The sequence below is a fragment of the Dendrobium catenatum genome, unplaced genomic scaffold (assembly GCF_001605985.2).
Source record: "Dendrobium catenatum unplaced genomic scaffold, ASM160598v2 fragScaff_scaffold_1449, whole genome shotgun sequence".
Classification (NCBI taxonomy): domain Eukaryota; kingdom Viridiplantae; phylum Streptophyta; class Magnoliopsida; order Asparagales; family Orchidaceae; genus Dendrobium; species Dendrobium catenatum.
Window position 1 is genome coordinate 1,630,747 of NW_021319911.1, and position 17,862 is coordinate 1,648,608.

The 17,862-nt window shown below is 33.5% G+C and overlaps 1 protein-coding gene across 4 annotated transcripts; it reads right to left on the reverse strand.

Annotated features, from left to right (window-relative positions):
* Positions 1 to 1,382: 1,382 nt before the first annotated feature.
* On the reverse strand, positions 1,383 to 16,096 carry LOC110115645 (PP2A regulatory subunit TAP46). Of its 4 annotated transcripts, none has more exons than XM_020848936.1 (10): positions 15,893 to 16,096; positions 15,150 to 15,230; positions 14,840 to 14,962; positions 12,995 to 13,081; positions 12,715 to 12,816; positions 8,426 to 8,584; positions 5,549 to 5,584; positions 5,335 to 5,406; positions 3,079 to 3,359; positions 1,383 to 1,905 (listed from the first exon to the last, which is right to left on the reverse strand). In XM_020848936.1, the coding sequence occupies exons 2-10, from the start codon at positions 15,228 to 15,230 to the stop codon at positions 1,665 to 1,667; spliced, it is 1,182 nt and encodes a 393-aa protein (XP_020704595.1). In that variant the 5' UTR covers positions 15,893 to 16,096; the 3' UTR covers positions 1,383 to 1,664. The 4 variants fall into 4 exon arrangements, with proteins under 4 accessions (XP_020704595.1, XP_020704594.1, XP_020704593.1 ...); XM_020848935.2 differs by having other exon boundaries at positions 15,150 to 15,271; positions 15,893 to 16,083; XM_020848934.2 differs by having other exon boundaries at positions 15,150 to 15,278; positions 15,893 to 16,083.
* Between the last annotated feature and the right edge of the window lie 1,766 nt (positions 16,097 to 17,862).

Genomic DNA, 17,862 nt, shown 5'->3' on the forward strand with positions numbered 1-17,862 from the left:
AAAAAATTTAAGCTCATGAATTTTTTTACAAGCAATCAAAGATCTAAATATGTTTCAAATATATGGATTTTACTTCACATTTGTATTTAGAATAGATATGATTTTCCAACAACTACTTAAAAAAAATCTCTTCTTATCTCAATTGATTCATTATAAAATTTTATTCATTTTTACCTTTTTATTGTAAGAGTTATTTGAATTAGATTTTTTTTTTCTTTGATTATAATAAATGAGCCAATCTGATACTCAGCAAATTGGGATCCAATTCAAACTTGATTAATGAAGCTGCAAAGTATAAGTTGGCTCATGCTGTCTCAACTATCTAGAACATTAAAGTTCCTCTGTTTAAGACTAGACTATCTAGTTGAAAAATTCTCACAGCACACAAATTATATGTAGAGAGACAAGGAATATGTTTAACTCTAATGCTTTTATGTCTTATATTTATCTTATCATTTTTTAATTATTCTTATTTTTGAATATTCAAAATTTGAGAATTACTTTACATTCTTTCACAGGAGAAAATTTTAGTATGATTATTTGAAAATTATCATTTTAGATTAAGTGATACTTGAAATAAAATATTGAGCGTGAATTTTTTGAGAAAGTGAAGAGGTGCTGCCTAATTTAGGTGAAATTATTCTGTGCGGATGCGGACGCCGTCTGGAGACAAATTAGATCGCGCTCGCGCCACGTCACCCGTTTGCTGTGTACATGTATCACATGACGTGGTGCATTTTGATCCATCTCCGAATGGCCCGATGTTTGCATAGAATAATTTCTCCTACTTTAGATGATGTGTAATGGCTAAGGAAAAAGGTACAAAAGTTAACTATTGAACTTTTGAATGATTTCATAAATCTTAACACTCTAATGAAGAGTGCCTTTACATCTTAAAAGAATTTATTTAAAATAACCTTCCAAATAGGCAAAATACTCCACAATAATTAAAATTAAAAAAAAAAAATTAAGCCCATTTATATTTATATTCACTTTTTAAATTTAAATTGTTTTATCAAGCATTATTTTATCTTAAACAAAAAATGCATATAAATTTAAGATTTATTGATTTAAATAGAATTAAAATTATTATTATCATTATTATAACAATTATTTCAAACTTAACTTTGTGGACCCATATAAGTCAATTAGATATGAGAAATTTAACTATATATGACCCATAATATGCAATTTTTTTTTTAAAAAAAGCCACTATTTATTTTCATTAAGACATGCCTCAAAGTTCAATTACGATTTGGGTGTGAGCCTCAATGAATGAGCCTAAACTGAGCAAATTCAATTATTATTAGGTTCAACATAACGAGTTTGCCACCAATAGATAATGGAAAAGCATCCGTTTATAGATTTGTGAAGCTACCTTAACTGAAAAACTAAAATGTTTTCTATTAATATAACAGCCAAAATAAATAAAGAGAGTTCAAAAGTCATCTTCCCTAACTATAAAAGATCTGTAGATGTAAAAAAATACTTACAGAGGTTACAGGGCAAATTATTACATGCGGTGTCCGGACTGTCCGGAGGCAAATCAGGAAATGCCACGTCACCCGGATGCACCGGAGTCGGAGTGACATGGCACGTCCAAATTCGCCTCCAGATGCATCCGGACACCGGACGTAATAATTTGCCAGGTTACAAAGCTTTCTTTACCCGCAAGGAGTGAGCTTCTTGTTTCCGGCACCTCGAGGGTGGTCGTCCTTCCAATCATCCCATGCTCGCGCCTTCTCCTGAGCCTCATCGTCGTCGTCGTCGTCATTTTCTCGGCGATTCCTATCCTTGTGCCAGGAAGAGTTGGCCTCCTCCATGAGCTTTGTATTCCTTTCCTGCCACTTGTTCATAATCTCCATTTCTCTTAAGCCAGCTTCTTCTATGCTCATGGTGGGCAACCTATCAATCCAACAAACAGTAAATAGCCAGAAGGGCTAATGAGCTACAGTTTCAAAGAACAAAGCTACTATTGATTCCAAATTGCATAACTTTTATTGGAAAAACAGCAATGGAAAAGATGAAATAAGGCCTTGTTTTCATAGATAATCCAGTAAATAAGCAGTAATTTAAGCATGCCTTGTGACAAGAGGAGATGTGAATAAATTAAGGACAGCAGCGGAAGCAATTTTTACAAACCTACAGTGTAGGTAATTTTTTACATGAGATAGAAACAGGCTTAAAAGCAGGCATTGGAAACAAGGAGTTGTATGGTTTCAACGTAGTGGCTAAGGCATCGTTTGGGACGGCTTTTTTTATGCTTATTAAAACAGTTTTCTAGTACAAAAATTTAAACTTTTGTACTAGAAAGCTACTTTAAGAAGCAGCGAGAAAGCCGTCCCAAACAAAGCCTAAGTTTTATGTTCTGATTTTTCACTTGGTTCAGATCAAATGGAGCTGATTTTTTGCAGAAGACTTTCTATAGAGTAAGAACCATTACTCAAATTCATACAAAAGAGAATTCTCATCATCTGTGGATTCCTCACAAAACAGAAAAATCCAATCCTTAGTTTTTGAAAAATGCTACAAAACAAATCCATGTCAACGTGGACCTCTTTTGATTGGAGAGAAAGAGTGAGCCGCACAATTGTCCAAATTACAGAGTTACATAGGTTCACTACATAAAACTAAATGAATTTATGATGCATATGCATTTGCAGAATCAAGTAATTTGCCTAAGTTTTTTTATAATGCATATATTCTCACCAGAAAGCATGATTATATAAACATGATCATTTTCCTTGTTAACATTAGCAAATAAATTCATGAATAGAACCAAGTTTTAAATTTAGTGAGTGGCGGAGTCTGAACTATAAAATTTATTTGTCAAATTTGTATCAATTTTCTTCAACCTTTCAGCTCACCTCATTTTTATTCATGTAGACATCAATTCCCATTAGGAGACATCTACACTTCTTACAGAACTTAAAACATAATAACCAGAAGCATGCAAACCAGATGTTTATTTACCAGTCATAGAAGCAGATAGAAACCGTAAAACGCAATCCGTATTAAGATAGTAGAACAGAACAATGAGGATGGAAAATAGTCAACAAAAACATTAGCATTTCGTACCTGTAACCAGGCTGGAAGACTTGTGCTGCCATTCTCTCTCTCTCACTAGTTAATTTTCCACCAATTAAGCTAGCAGGTCCAAATATCAGAGGCTGGTGTTTGTGCTCATGTACTTCTGACGCCTTTGCTCTCCCTTCAATAACATCTTGTGCAAAAGTTGCACAACTGATAGGTTGGGAAGGTTTCAGGAAAGGAGCTCGACTAGCAGCAGTTTTATGCCACATTTCAGCTTTTTGGGTACGCTCATCCAGTACTTCTCGAGCAAAATAATCATTACCTGCCTACAATTCAAATAAATCAGAAATTACGATGCAGTAAATTAAGAAAAAAATAGTAATAAGTGGGCAATCATGTTTCATGTTGTCATATAAAAGAAAAACAATAATATCAACTATTAAGGCTAACAAACATGGCAAAGTCTAGATGAATATGCCAACAAAGACGTGAACTATGAGGCAAAAAGACTTTAAAACAGATCAGGTGATCAACACTACTTGCATTGGACAAAGGCAAGGCTTTTGAGGTAAGAAAAGACCATGATCAAGCATATAGGTTATACAAAGCATAAAAGCCTCCGCAAACTTGAGAAAAGAAATATTATGTGAAAATTACAGTCACCCCAGTCAATTATATCAATTTTTTTTCTTGAAAAATTGTTAACAAGAGTTCAACACAAAATAAGGGCAAGAATCATAGCAGAGTAGATTCAAGTCTCAGCAAAGGTTTGCAACAACACATGTTGGCAATGTGGCATGACAGCCCACATGAAAAAAAAGCATTGCCCACAAGACGGGTGGACAGGTTTCAAAATAGGTGGACTATTTGAATATTAATATTGGAAGAGATCTACGATGAATTGATCCTTAGTTAGTGGTATGAAAGAGACAAGTTCCAATCTACTCAAAATAAAGAGTTTAGTTAAATAGTTGGAGTTTGTAAGCAGGTTCAGCTTATTAATGGTGACCTGAACATTGTGGAAGTTGGTGAAGATTAGCAATAGGACTACATGAAACCTTCATAATGTAAGACATGTTTCTGGCTTAAAGAAGAAATTGATCTCCATTGAAACATTGGGTGAAGAATGTCTCAGCCTTATTCAATAACTCCGAGAAGTTGATGAAGAGTGCAATGGTGATAGTATGAGGAAGTAAAGACAACACCTAAAGCATGGAAGGAAACATCAGAACAGTGGGAGCCATTGTGAAATCAAGTGTTAGAGATTATAGTGGTGCAATGAGAGATGAATTTCTCTTAAGTAGGAGCTTCCAAAAGCCATAAGAGCATTACAAGGCAAATGACATTTCAAGATCAAAGAGAAGTATGATATAAGATAAGGACTGTGGTAATAATTGACAAGTTCGTCACTAATGGACTGAGGTAGTACAAAGTCTCAATCGAACTCCTAAGTTGATTGAGAAGGGGGAGCCGCATACAGATGATTTCTCTCTAATGATTGTATATAAAAAAATTAATATCTAAGTGAGAGATTGTTAAATGTATTTGTTTTCCTTAAATATATCTCTGAATCAAGCCTTTAGAACTAAGTAAATTTCATGAAGTTTTCAAATATTTAGATTACTGCAAACTTTTTGCAAAAAAAAAAAGTCATTCTAATAATTGTAATCAATCTTAGCAAAGCTATTGTATTCTATCTTCACTGCCTCTTCCAGCTCATAAAAGGAATAGATGGCGATGTTGAAAGGCATTAGCATATACAAATGAAGCGTCTTCTTGCATGGTATAGAGAAGTCCGGTTGTAGCCCTCCTCAGGTTCTAGATGCAACACCAATTGAGGCCAAAAAGCATCCAAATTGAATAGATAGTAAGACTACTAGGTGGTCAGCACTAGGTGACTAGTGATTATTTGAGAAAATCAACGAAATAGATGGTTGATGGAGAAAAGGTAGGTTGGTGACGCGACTGAGTCGCAAGCATGGATTCTAGTTGGTTGACATTTGTGAGTTATGAGCACCGAGTCTCAACAATTATAGAGGTATTAATTGTGTGCCGATAAGCGAGAAGCGGTGGTGGTTTGTAGAGCTTCCTGATTAGACAGTGGGTGGGTGTGAGAGAGAATGGTAAACTGTCTAAAATATCCTTTTAAACAATAAGCCGACTAAATACATGAAATCTAAAATAACATAATCTATAATATGAAAAGATAAAAAAAAACATGTTGAACCAGAATCCTTATGTCAATGATGATCGTGCATTAATTCTCCCTGTTTACAAATAACTCTTCTCTGAACCAAGTACCTGTGAACTTTGTTCCTTCACAGCAACTAGCATCTCTTCCTCTTTCTTTAGCATATCAAGCAGGTCAAAAGCCTATAATCAAAAAAATAAAAAAAGAAAAGAAAAAGAAAAGATAAGTTAAAAAAAAGATGGCTACCATTTGATAATTGATATTTACAAGAAATGAGCAGAAGATGATTCCATGGCATGCTCGAAAGGATAGATGTAGATATACCTTGCAAATAGCCAGAGAGATAGAAGTTATCCAGGCCTGAAATTTAAGCAACATGAAACATTACTCAGGCATTCAGTTCATATGTAGAATAGAACATAATCAGAAAAAAACCTCAAAGTTCACATTGAGGTGTGAGAATTCATAAAGTGCAACAAGTCAGCAACTAATGTATTGGATCAGATTTTATAGGAGCGCAAAGAGATTTTTAACAAGATGTAGAAGGCTACATGGTTTGATGAGCTAAACAATTTGACACACCGAGAAAAAAAGTTGGTTACTCTAAGAATAGTATGTCATCAAGGGTTTAATGGAAATACTGACCAAACCGTTTTAGCTAAAAGAATAGTAGATAATCTTTATACCCTTAGCTAGTAATTTGGCAGTTACTTCAGACCAGTACCCAAACAAACGAACTACAAGTTAATCGTTAGGATGATCTGAGCTGACAAAAGTAACAATAACCATCTTGACTAAGAAAGATCAAAGAAACTAACTTCAGTAATAAAGAGCTGAAATGAAGGGTCTTATTACCAATTTGTCAATCAAGTTCCAAAGCTGAGCCTTAATTTTAATTAAAACATAGAAAAAAGATGCCTATCGGCCAAACACAGATCATTTATATGATCCAACAAGATTCCTAAAACATGCAACATAACAAACATAGACAAACCACAACATTAGCCAAGTAAACAACAAACAGCTAACCTCACTTCACCACATTTTCCAGAAGCAACCTGGTTTGCCTACTAGGTAAATTGGTCAAATAAATCAAATGAATTACAAAGCAAAACGATCAGGTTGCTGTGCAAACAGTGTCGGACCACAACAAGTGCATCATATCACAAGGGAGAAACTACACTATTATTAAGATTCCACTATCAATTCTTATGGGCTACGAAAATTTGCGTTACGACCTCTCGTGTTTTGAGGAAAGTTTTAATAGAAATGTTCTGAGGAAAAATTTTAAAAAGAATATTATATTAAAGATAATACACTACACCTATATTTTGCCCTCATTTTATGAAGACTTTATGATCTGGCACCATATTTCCAATTGATACAGGCCCATATGATTAACCTCCTAATAACCAGAGAGAACTTCAGATCACCAAGCACCGAGAATTTAGCCAAAGTAATTTTTTGTTCCTATTTATGCATACAATTTTTCCATCATTTATTTTAGTGGCCATATCAATCTCTAGCTTTGTTTATTTGTCTATAGTACATTTTTTAAGTATGTTACTTTTTATCGTTATCAATTAGGTCATTGATGATTTACTCTTAAACTAATCATATTGAGAAAGCTATTCATCAAAATTATTTGCCCTATTCTGGAGTGAGTGCTGTCATTGCAAACAGTAACAAAATATTAAAAAAAAAAACCTGGCAGAATACATATACATGAAATTTTTATTAAAACAATTGATAGCAAATAACATTGCGAAATAATCAATTTTCAACCACAACAAACTTGAGTTTTTTCAAATATGCAGAAAGTAACTTGAAATATCATACTGCTGCAAGATGGATAATTTTAGGGGTCAATTCACTCTCATAGAAACCTCAATAAAATGGAGATTAACAAATCAGTTATCCATGCAAAGCTACAAGACCCAACAATGATATTTAAATATCCTAAAATCAACAAAAATTATGCCTTCTCACAGTAGAATTGAATGCTAGAAAGTAGTGACCTTCTTATAGGTAGAAAATTTCCTAGTATTATTGGGTGTGGAAATTGACAAGTGCTTTATGATGAAATCGATCATAGTTATGGACGAATTAACGTTGTGATCAAGGTAGTAGTAGAAGGATACAAAAGTTGGCAACATATATAATGTCAAAGAGGGTGTCACAATGTTGCTACACAGTCGTCGTTGTTACAGACAGAGAATGTTGCAATGCTGAAACATGTGAAGGTAAAAGGAGAGATGTGGCACCAATCGCACCATCGAGCAAAAAGCTCAAACTTGATGGAAAAAAGTGCGACATTGAGTAGAAGAGGGAAAGAGAACGTGTAGATATATGATCGATTAATGGTTGTAGATAGAAACAACAATCAATTCGCACTGGGAGCCATAGTGTAAGCGGTGTAACCAAAGGCAGGAAAAGTAACAAGCAACAACATCACAGGTTGAAACACGAATCTCCACTCAAGGAAGTCATCAATAATGCGGTTATTAGTGGACTAAGGCTCTATTATAGGATTGATATTTTTATGGGCTAGAAGGGTAGGCTTAGACTAGCAGCTTTAGGAGGGTGAGTGGCATGGGTGATTGAGTCAGAATATGCAATTACAAAATTAGAGATAAATTTGGAGCAGGTCAAGATGTGGCTACTAAAATTAGGATGGGAAAATTAAGATTGTAAAATATTAGAATATTATTAAAGCCATCAAGAGAAAACAAAGGTTTTGACCATGATACCAAAGTTGATAGAGAAAAGGAAAGGCAAAACTCTGCACACCTAGTTTGGAGCAATCCACATATACAATTTGGATCTAAGGAGCACTTGTTTGGCCTCACAAATAATCAAATTTCATTCATTAATGTTCCATCTGAATATAAGCCATCAATCCATATTTATAATCTATGATTTGACTCGCATTGCAAAGATAAAGCCAAATAATTTGAATTTAATCCACATTCATTGGTTTCCATTAGAACTCGAGCCGAGCCAAAACTCAATATGAAATGTGAGTGATCCTCAACCTTGAGTCAAATCATAGCCATAATGTAGTCAACTAGTCATTAATCGACTATAACAAAACATTATACATGATATATGGCTAAGATAAAAAACTAACTAAACTAATTTAAACAGAAAAATAAATGTAAAGATCACTCGATATTTGACAATATAAAGATAATCACTAACCTCCCTTTCTTCACCATCATCATCAAGCAAATCTTCCTCCCCAGCCTCAATAGGGGCAGAAAGAGCTGAAGCTCTCAATGAACGGCCTCTCCTCTCCTTCCTTTCTTTGATTTCTTGAAGTTTTGCTTCAGCAGCTTTTTGACGCTTAAAACGAGCAATCTAGTTGAAGTAAAGAAACAGTCAAGTCAAACAATCGGGACTAATGAATGAATTACTAAATTTTGCTAGTTTGAGGAATATAACCTATTTGGACCAAGATTCTTTATAATGTTTAAATTTAAAAATCTTTGGTTGATTCATCTAGAAGAATTAACTTTAAACAATGAGACTCAGGTCTTAGAGTTTAAATAAAAATTTCAAGTAATTTTATATAATTAATTGAACAACAAAAAATTTACAAAACTAATACAAATTGGCACCATGAGAAAGCTAAAGACCACAAAAAAAGGCATTCCATAGAGTTAAAAAAAAAAAGCATTATTAACATAGAATGCTTGAAAACCCCCTCTCCAGTATTGATAAGTAGATTGTGGCCTTTTTTTCGTTTAAAGTTGTTGGAGAAATCCATAAGGAAAGTGGAGAAGAGAGAAACTTAAAAATAAATGGGCAACAAGAATATCTTATTTTGAAATGGTGCCATCTTCTATTTATAAGATTTAAAAATTGAAAATAGTGGCAAAATATCTCATCCATGAATGAGAAGCTTTCATTCTCTTTCTAAAATTTTAACACAAAAAAATATAAGAGAATATAATTTTAATATAAATCCAAAGAATAACAATCACCCATGATACAGAGGAACAAAGAAAGTTTTTTAAAATCATATTTTAATCAACATATTTGACTTTAGAGATCAAAACCATAATATAAATATAAATTTTAGCATTTAGTACTAAGTACAGAAAAGTGTAGGAGAGAGAAAATGAAGGTGGATGAGCCATGGGAATGCTCTGTTTTGAAATAATATTCTCTCCTATATTTGAGATTAAAATATTTAAAAATAGAGGGAAATTATCTCATATAAAAATATCTTCGATTAGATGTTTTCTCTCACTTTCTAAAATTTTAATTCAGAACAATGGAAGAAAATACTGTTTTAAAACAGAGCCAAAACAGAAGTGGTAACAAAAAGTGCGATGGAACTAATAAGGACTTTTCAATTTATCTTTAAATGAGCGACATTGAATTTGAAGAGATTATTATTATAGCTTTTTCAAATTATCTTCTTCCTTTGTAGAAACATTTGACTTTTACGGTCATAAGCAAGACATAAATTCACATATTAACATTAAAGAATTTAAGTTCGTATTTCATTAATAAAGCATTATGAAGTTATTTTATATGTTGATCTTTTATCAAATTATTTCCTAATTTATTAGAAAGAAAAGGAGGTGCAAACAAATTAAAAAAACACAAAAAAATGAAATATGATTTTTTATGACCTTTGCAACATGTGTTTTATGTGAAAGAAATGTATACCAAGATCAATAATTGCAGTGACTTAGCTGAATAATTGAATTGTTACTCTATAAGATGATTGCAAGAATACATCTTACTAACCCTAAATCGTTACTACATCGTAAATATCTTCATAACAAACGAAAGAAGATATGTACTCGATATGGACCATTAATATAATTATATTGTAATTTTAAACTCTTTGGCCACTCCACAACCACTTTAACATTAATCAATATTTCATTATACATATCTCTAATAACTTCAGCATACTTTTGAAAAACATTTTTCCTTAATACATATCAAATCAATTCTTCTCAGTAGGAACCATTGTTTCGTGATGCAAGCACATGCACTCCTCCCTGATTTTGTACACATTTCACAGTATAAATCTTTTTCAGCACATTGAAATAACTCCCTAGTATGACGTTTAACTAAAATTAAAGAGATGCCCTAATGTTCACAAGTTGATTCACTACATAAGAATAGCATCTACTAATAGAAATTGAAGCGATGCAAGCACATGCACTCCCCCCTGATTCTGTACACATTTCACAGTATAAAGCTTTTTCAGTACATTAAAATAACTCCCTAGTATGACATTTAAATAAACTTAAAGAGATGCCCTAATGTTCGCAAGTTGATTCACTACATAAGAGTTGCATTTACTAATAGAAATTGAAAACACATAAGTCATATTAAGTCTAGAGTAGCATAACATTTTTATCTAAACCAACAAACTTTCTTATGAAGCTCTACCTTCTACAATAAAAACAAAAATAAAATGTACCACTTTGTAGATGATCAAATGTGAAGGAAGATGGAAATATATTGTCCAATACAAACCCTTTCAGCCTAATACCAACTATATATGGTCGGTCTCACGACTCAATTCTCCATGAAATCCATTACATAATTAACCAGCTAAAGAATCCAGCATAATGTTCACCCCAATTTATAGATAAATTCTTGAAAAATTACTACTATCCTTTAGGCCTAAGCCTCTGATATTAACTTAAAGTTGAGCCTTACCAGTGCTTCCATCGTTGTTTTAAGTGAACATCTATTATGTGTTTTTAAGTAGTAGATAAGACAAACAACCAAAGAACCTTCTCTTCAAAAAATTTCATCCAACAAACTTTCCTGTTTCTCCCAACTCAAGCACTAGGAGGGCGGCCTTCCTATCACTTCCACAATTTAAAGAACAACTTACACTCACAAAACTCAAGCCAATATCCATCAAACCCCAAACTAATGTTCTTGATTATGTTGCATGGATGCTATATAAGATAATAAGCAACGCTACCCTATTATTGTTACAACAATATGAAGTGTGTGCTTTAGAAGCGAAGAGCAAGAGAAGCATATATAAGCTTTACTTTACCCAAAAGCCTTTGACAACACTAAAGTACGCTTTGATGCAGTGAGGTGCCCCCATCATTTATAAAGCACAAAGAGTTATAAGCACATGCATCAATTATACAAGAAGTTTTTAAGTATTTTAACCCTATGAAATTTGCTTCATTTCATTTTACATGGTTACTTATATGTTTAGATAGTCTTATTGGCATGTTGCCTCATAATTCATCTTAATTTTTACATTTCTGATTAAAGTATTAACCGCTTGACAATCACTTAATGAAAATCAAAATGTACTATGTGATATAATTTTTTAATTTCTTCGTGATTCATAGATTCTTTTCAAAATATTTGTGAAGGAATGATATGATTCGTTGCTAAGTATAAACTTTGAACTGCTATTTTTATATGATTTACCCTCCATATTATCTAGTGCATGTCCCGAAAATATCAATCTAATTTGATTTATTAATGTAGGATGATAGCATATGATTTAATAAAATTGATTTTATGAAAATGCTGCTACGTAAATTATTACTACACACAACTAAAACTGGAATGTGCTTCAGAAAAGTAAAGCACCCTTACTTTACACTTTTTGCTTTCGAGCAAAAAGGCTCATTTCTAATTTAGTTACGTGTTACACTTTGAAAACATGCTTCTCCCTTGTCCCGACGCATATCACACAATGTAAATAAATAATCTAGATTCCCGATTGCATGTTTTATCTTAAGATAATTATGGCAGCATTACCATAAAAGCTTGCATAATTCCTTACAATAGGTCTCAACTACACCCATGAATTAGATAAAATTAGGTCTAGCATTATATTATTATGTGCCATTTCAACAAAATGTATAGTCAATTTTCAATTTTAACTGTAGATTCTTGTCTAAATAAAACAATATTATGCAGATGCAAATCAAAATAAGATCATTAAAGTTGTCATGAAACTTATAGATTTATTTTTCTTGTAGAAATGCTCTCTTTCTAAATTATGAACTTCTGTTATACCAATGCTCAGGCTTCGTTTGGCATATATGCCCAACTACAAGGAAAAACTATGATAAATCCTGCATTTCAGCTTGAAAAGAAAAATAAATAGAGCTAAAACTTAAGTCATTTTACATTGAAAGGACAACATCCACAACTCTGATTGATAATTTTCAAACTATAGTTATTAATTGTCAGATCTAGCTATATAAAAACAACTTAATCAAGAAGTTATGTGAAACCATCTAGTAAATCCTGGAAAGAGATGAGACAGGGAGAACCTGAGTGATAAATAAGCATTCTTACCAATCAAATAAAGTAGCTACGCTGACAAATGGTCCTAAATATAAAGCAAGGAAAAGAAATGAGAGAGGGAGAACCTGAGTGATAAACAAACATTCTTACTAATCAAATAAAGTAGCTACGATGACCAATGGCCCTTATTATAAAGCAGGGAAAAGAAAAACAGTAAAAGATACCTTTTTGGCTCTTGCCGCTGCCAAATCTGTACTGCTTGTCTTAGAAGACTCAATCTCCTCTTTGGGCACAAGTTCAAGAGCCTCACAGATTGAAATAAATTCCTACAATTATATAGGGAAATTTTGAAGAAAATGAATGGATAGAAAGATAAAAAATTGGCACAAAAGACGATGAAAGATGGGATTATAGCTCTTTCTTGTGTGCCCTAATAAGCAAGTAAAGCACTAACTTTCAGGCTCTGCCCTCACTTTAAATGGGAAAAATATTTAAAGGATTAACCTTCAATTGAACACGCGACATTTTAAGAATCTCAATCCTGTCCTCTTTTGCAAGTTTTTCTGTCAGTTCTCCAAGATAAAATGGGACCTAGCAGCAATCCATCAATAAATCAAATAAATGTTAATTAACAATATGGATATTACAAATGATATTTCAGTATCCTATCACAAAAACAGCCTCTTATAATTAAATATATCACACGAATAGGAGTTTGAAGATGCATGGCCATCAAAAAAATAATTTGGCAAAAGCACCCTAAAGAAGAGGGCAGTGGCAGAGCAAAGGCCCCTAGTTGACGGGTACATAATAATAATTAACATATACCCTATGTACAAGAATAGAGCAATGATACTCCTACAAGAAAAAGGGGTGAACTAAAAAAATCTGAGCAAATATAGTGAATAGACTGTTTTATCTCTATTTTTATGATCGTTGGTGCAAAAATTAAGCTATTTTCTTCATTCAATTTAATCAGAATTTTAGTAACAAAGAGTAACTCAAAAAGTATGCCCCCAATTTTCAGGATGGCGGTCACAGGCTTGAGTCTAGCCTTTGACCAACTTCAAACCTTGTTGTTAGTCTTACAACTTTGATGTTAGTCTTGATCTTCTTAGTTAATATATTTTATTAATTTAATATTTGATTAGGAGGTTTAAGCCTCAAAATGACTGAGGCTTACATCTCGTCTTATGGAACTCTTAAGTTAGATGCTTAATAGACAATTTTGGTGCAGATGAAAGAAAATGATGGTTATATTGAATTGCACAAGAAAAAGAATATGACACATAATACTAACAATAATGGTGGACATCGAGTCACTTAGCAGATGTGGCATAACACCATAGAGACAATGTTGAATAATCTAATACGCTGTCAAGTCACTCAACAAGTTGTTGCATCACAAAATTAGGATTACATCACAAATTCCTCGAGGATTTCAACTAAATTCCTCATCAGCTAAGAAAAATCATAAGTTTCATTCACCACCAGCATAATCAAATTTCATGGCCATGGTTACTACTTAAAATGTAGGCTTCATTCCTAATGAAAAATAAGAGAGTACCAAATTAATCCAAAGTGACAAAAGATATTAACCCGTGACAATTGACATAAGCATAAATATAACAAGAGAATGAAAAATAGTAAAATATTTTTTCCTATATATGTTCGCATCTTATTATGGACTTGCATCATAAATATAAAAAATTAGCATATCACCACTTCACTACTATGGAGAATAAAAATAACAATATACTTGAAAGACCCAAAACAGTGAAAATGTGGCAATCGTCTTAAAGCGTTGTCTATTCTAATTGTTATTGCTCACAACAGTACATCTGTCAAGATTCTTTAATAGCTAGAGGACGACTCCTTGGGGAAACTAGAATGGTAGAAATTGCAACAGAGGATGCTAAAGCTCAATCTAAGAAAATATCTACAAAAGAAAATAAATAAAAATCCTCATTAGCACTATTTTATCACCACCGATTCATGAAAGATAGCTATGGAGGTTTCATACGCCAAAACTAAACACATCAGTAGATTATACAGTTTCCATCAACTTCTACACTTATGTTTTATAGTTTATTAAATAAATAGGCAGCTAAGTCTTCCATTTTCAGCACATAAGATGCATGCTTCAGGTCCTGTATATTGATCATCATAACCAAAATATTCAATAATATAACTGCTCCCCCATCAAGCACAACTGACGGATAAGACAACAATCTTACAAAGAGAGAAAAGGAAAATAACACATTTCCACATATAACACACCAATAAACAAGCAGAATATCATCGTTTTGACAAAAATCTCACAGGACATTACATTAAATGAGGTCATACCAAGATGTATTTCAGATTCGTGGTGCTAACGTCATCTTTAGTCTCGTTAGACGAGAATAGCCCGAGCTTGCTCACCATCTCATCACAACGACGCAGCAAATCAATCCCATTTTTCAGTTGTTCCTAAATAAATCCAATAACAAAAAAATACGAAAAAATTAAAATACGAGGAACGTATAACCTTTCTTTTGAGCAGGGTCATGCTAGGGCAAGAGCAACAATCACTCATTTCCTTGACCGGCAGTACAACTTCACAGCCTGGTTATGAGGATTCTAACGAAATTTCATAAAATTAATAATGCATCCTTACCTGATCCACTGAGGAATCCGATGCTGCGTAATATATTTTCCTAGCCAGCTCGAAGAGCGCAGGGAGGGACATCTCCTCCATCTTCACGTCCGCCATGAGATCCAAACCAAAATTCAATTGATCTGAGCCCTTATAAAACCACGACGAATAATAACACTATGAAAACGAAGAGCAGTACGAAGTTGAATTCGATCCAAGAGGAGAAAATAAAATGTTCGATCGAAGCAGAAAAACTGATGGGCTGTTTGGTAGCGGGTTTTCAGTCGATTTACGCTAAATCCTGCCAAACGCAAAAACAAAAAACAAAAAAATAAAAATCGCCCCTGTCAATCAGCATCCGTCCTAAATACGGATTTAGCATTTTTTCACCCTTAATCCCATAATTCGGAGGATTTGAGGGATTTAGTGATTTACGGACTACGGGATTTACGACTCGCACGGCGTCCTTGTCGTGGAGAAAGATGGTTACCTTCGCAACGAGCTTTAGGGCGAAAAAAATGCTTCTTTAGCGATTCTTCCAACACAACTTCACGCTAAGGGGCTCTTTAGTATCGGATTTATCGTGGGATTTAAGTCGGACGCTAAATCCAGCCAAACGGGTTTTTGTGCACGCGTTAAATCTCGGGATTTCATAAGTCGCGAATTTAGGGATTTACAGCTTAAATCCCGGATTTACTAAATCCCTCTGTTCGGTGGATTTAACGGGATTTAGCCAAAGAAGCGCGCGAAAGAGAAAAATTTACCTTCACAGTCAGCGAAATCCCGTTCTTGCTTCCGATCAAAATGTCGTAACTTCCGATCCGACAGGAAGAGAAAGTCGTCGAAGGAGCGAAGTCGAATAGCTGAAGAAGCGACGCGTGCAATCTATACACCTCCTGCAAAGCAACGAAGCCGAACAGCAACGACGAAAAGAGAAGATGAAAGGCTAACCTAGACGCCTCTAAGTTATTATTATTGACTAACTTAATTAATATAATGTAAATTAATTAAATAATTAATTGTATGATTAGTGCATAAATTAATTAATTAATTTAACTTAATTGTATAATTAGTAATTAAATATTAATATAATCAGCTTAATTAATATGTATATGATAATTAAAAGTGTATATAATTAAAAATGTATATAATAATTAATGAGTAATTTGTATTTAACATGTTATTAAATTCATAACATATTAATTTTTATTTTTAATTATAAATTTATTTTTAATTTATAATTATCTTTTTCATATTTAAATCTCTAACTGTCATAAATCTTGAAATCTGTTACCAAACAGTTTCTTAGATTTTAACGGATTTAACATTTGGCATTTTGGCATACCAAATTGTTTTTAGGATTTAACTTATTTCGAATTTACTAAATTCAAATTTACAGGATTTATTAAATCCCACTAAAGTTAAATCTCACTTGTTGTCAAACAGCCCCTAATCACACGAGCTTGAAGCAGCCACGAATTACTGGCAATGAGAAAAAGTAACATCAAAGGAGAAATGGAGAACAGGAGAAGATTAATAAAGAAAACCCTAAAGAGCCTCCATCTAAAAAAGTAATTAATATAATTTAAAATAATTATAGTATAATTAGTAAATCATAAAAGGCCTCTACAATATTAATAATTAATTAAAATAATTAAATAATTAGTAGTATAGTAAGTAGTCTAATTAAGTAATCTAATTAAGCTTAAATAAATAATTTGTTGTATAATTTGTAATTAAAAATGAATATAATTAGCTTAGGTTTTAGAATTTGAAATAGAATAATTAATTATATAATTAACATTGTAAATAATTTTTAAGCCAGATCGTCCAGGACGATGTAAATATCGTCCTGGCCGATTTGAGTAAAAATAGAAATTCTAAGTCTTTAAAGTGTGTGTGTGTGCGTAGGGTTACTTTGCATTAGTCACACCAAATATTACAATTGACTCAAGAGGGAAAAAATAAAATTACAGACTGACTCAACCCTAATCTACCCCATCTTGAGCTGATTCTGATTTTCGTCTGATCTTTGGGTCCTGAAAAGTCAATAGAGAAAAAGGCAAGATTTGTTTGCTATCATCAAAATCATAATCCAAAAATAGATTTGTAACACTATTCGTCGACAATCGCCGAAATTCTTCCCAGCCACTATCGGACTTTTATATGTTCATCGACCACCAATAGAGTTCTTCCCAACCACTACCGGACTTCCACTTCTTTGTGGACCATCGTAATACTTCTACATGTTCGTTGACAACCGCTGAAGTTTTTTCAGACCACCGAACACCGTTGGACTTTTCCCTGTTCGTCGACCACCAACGGACTTCCACACATTCACCGACCTTCGCTAGAGTTCTTCTTGAATGCCGCTAGACTTCCGCTTGTTCGTCGACTACCACCAAACTTTCACCCATTCTTCGACCACCTCCAGAGTTTTGCACGACCGACGTCGTACTTCCACCAGCTCGTCAATCACATACGGTCCTTCCGACCATCATCGCTCTCCAACTACAGTCCTTCTAACATCCCTCTCCAACTACGGTCCTTCTTACCTCTTTCGCCCGCCGACTACGATCCTTCCAATTACCGTCGCCCATTGACTACAGTCATTCTGACCATTATCGCTCAAATACGGTCCTACTGCCTCCGCCATCCGCCAACTATGGTCCTTCCAATGACCATCGTCAACTACGGCCCTTCTAACCTCCATCTCTCGCAGATCACGGTCTTT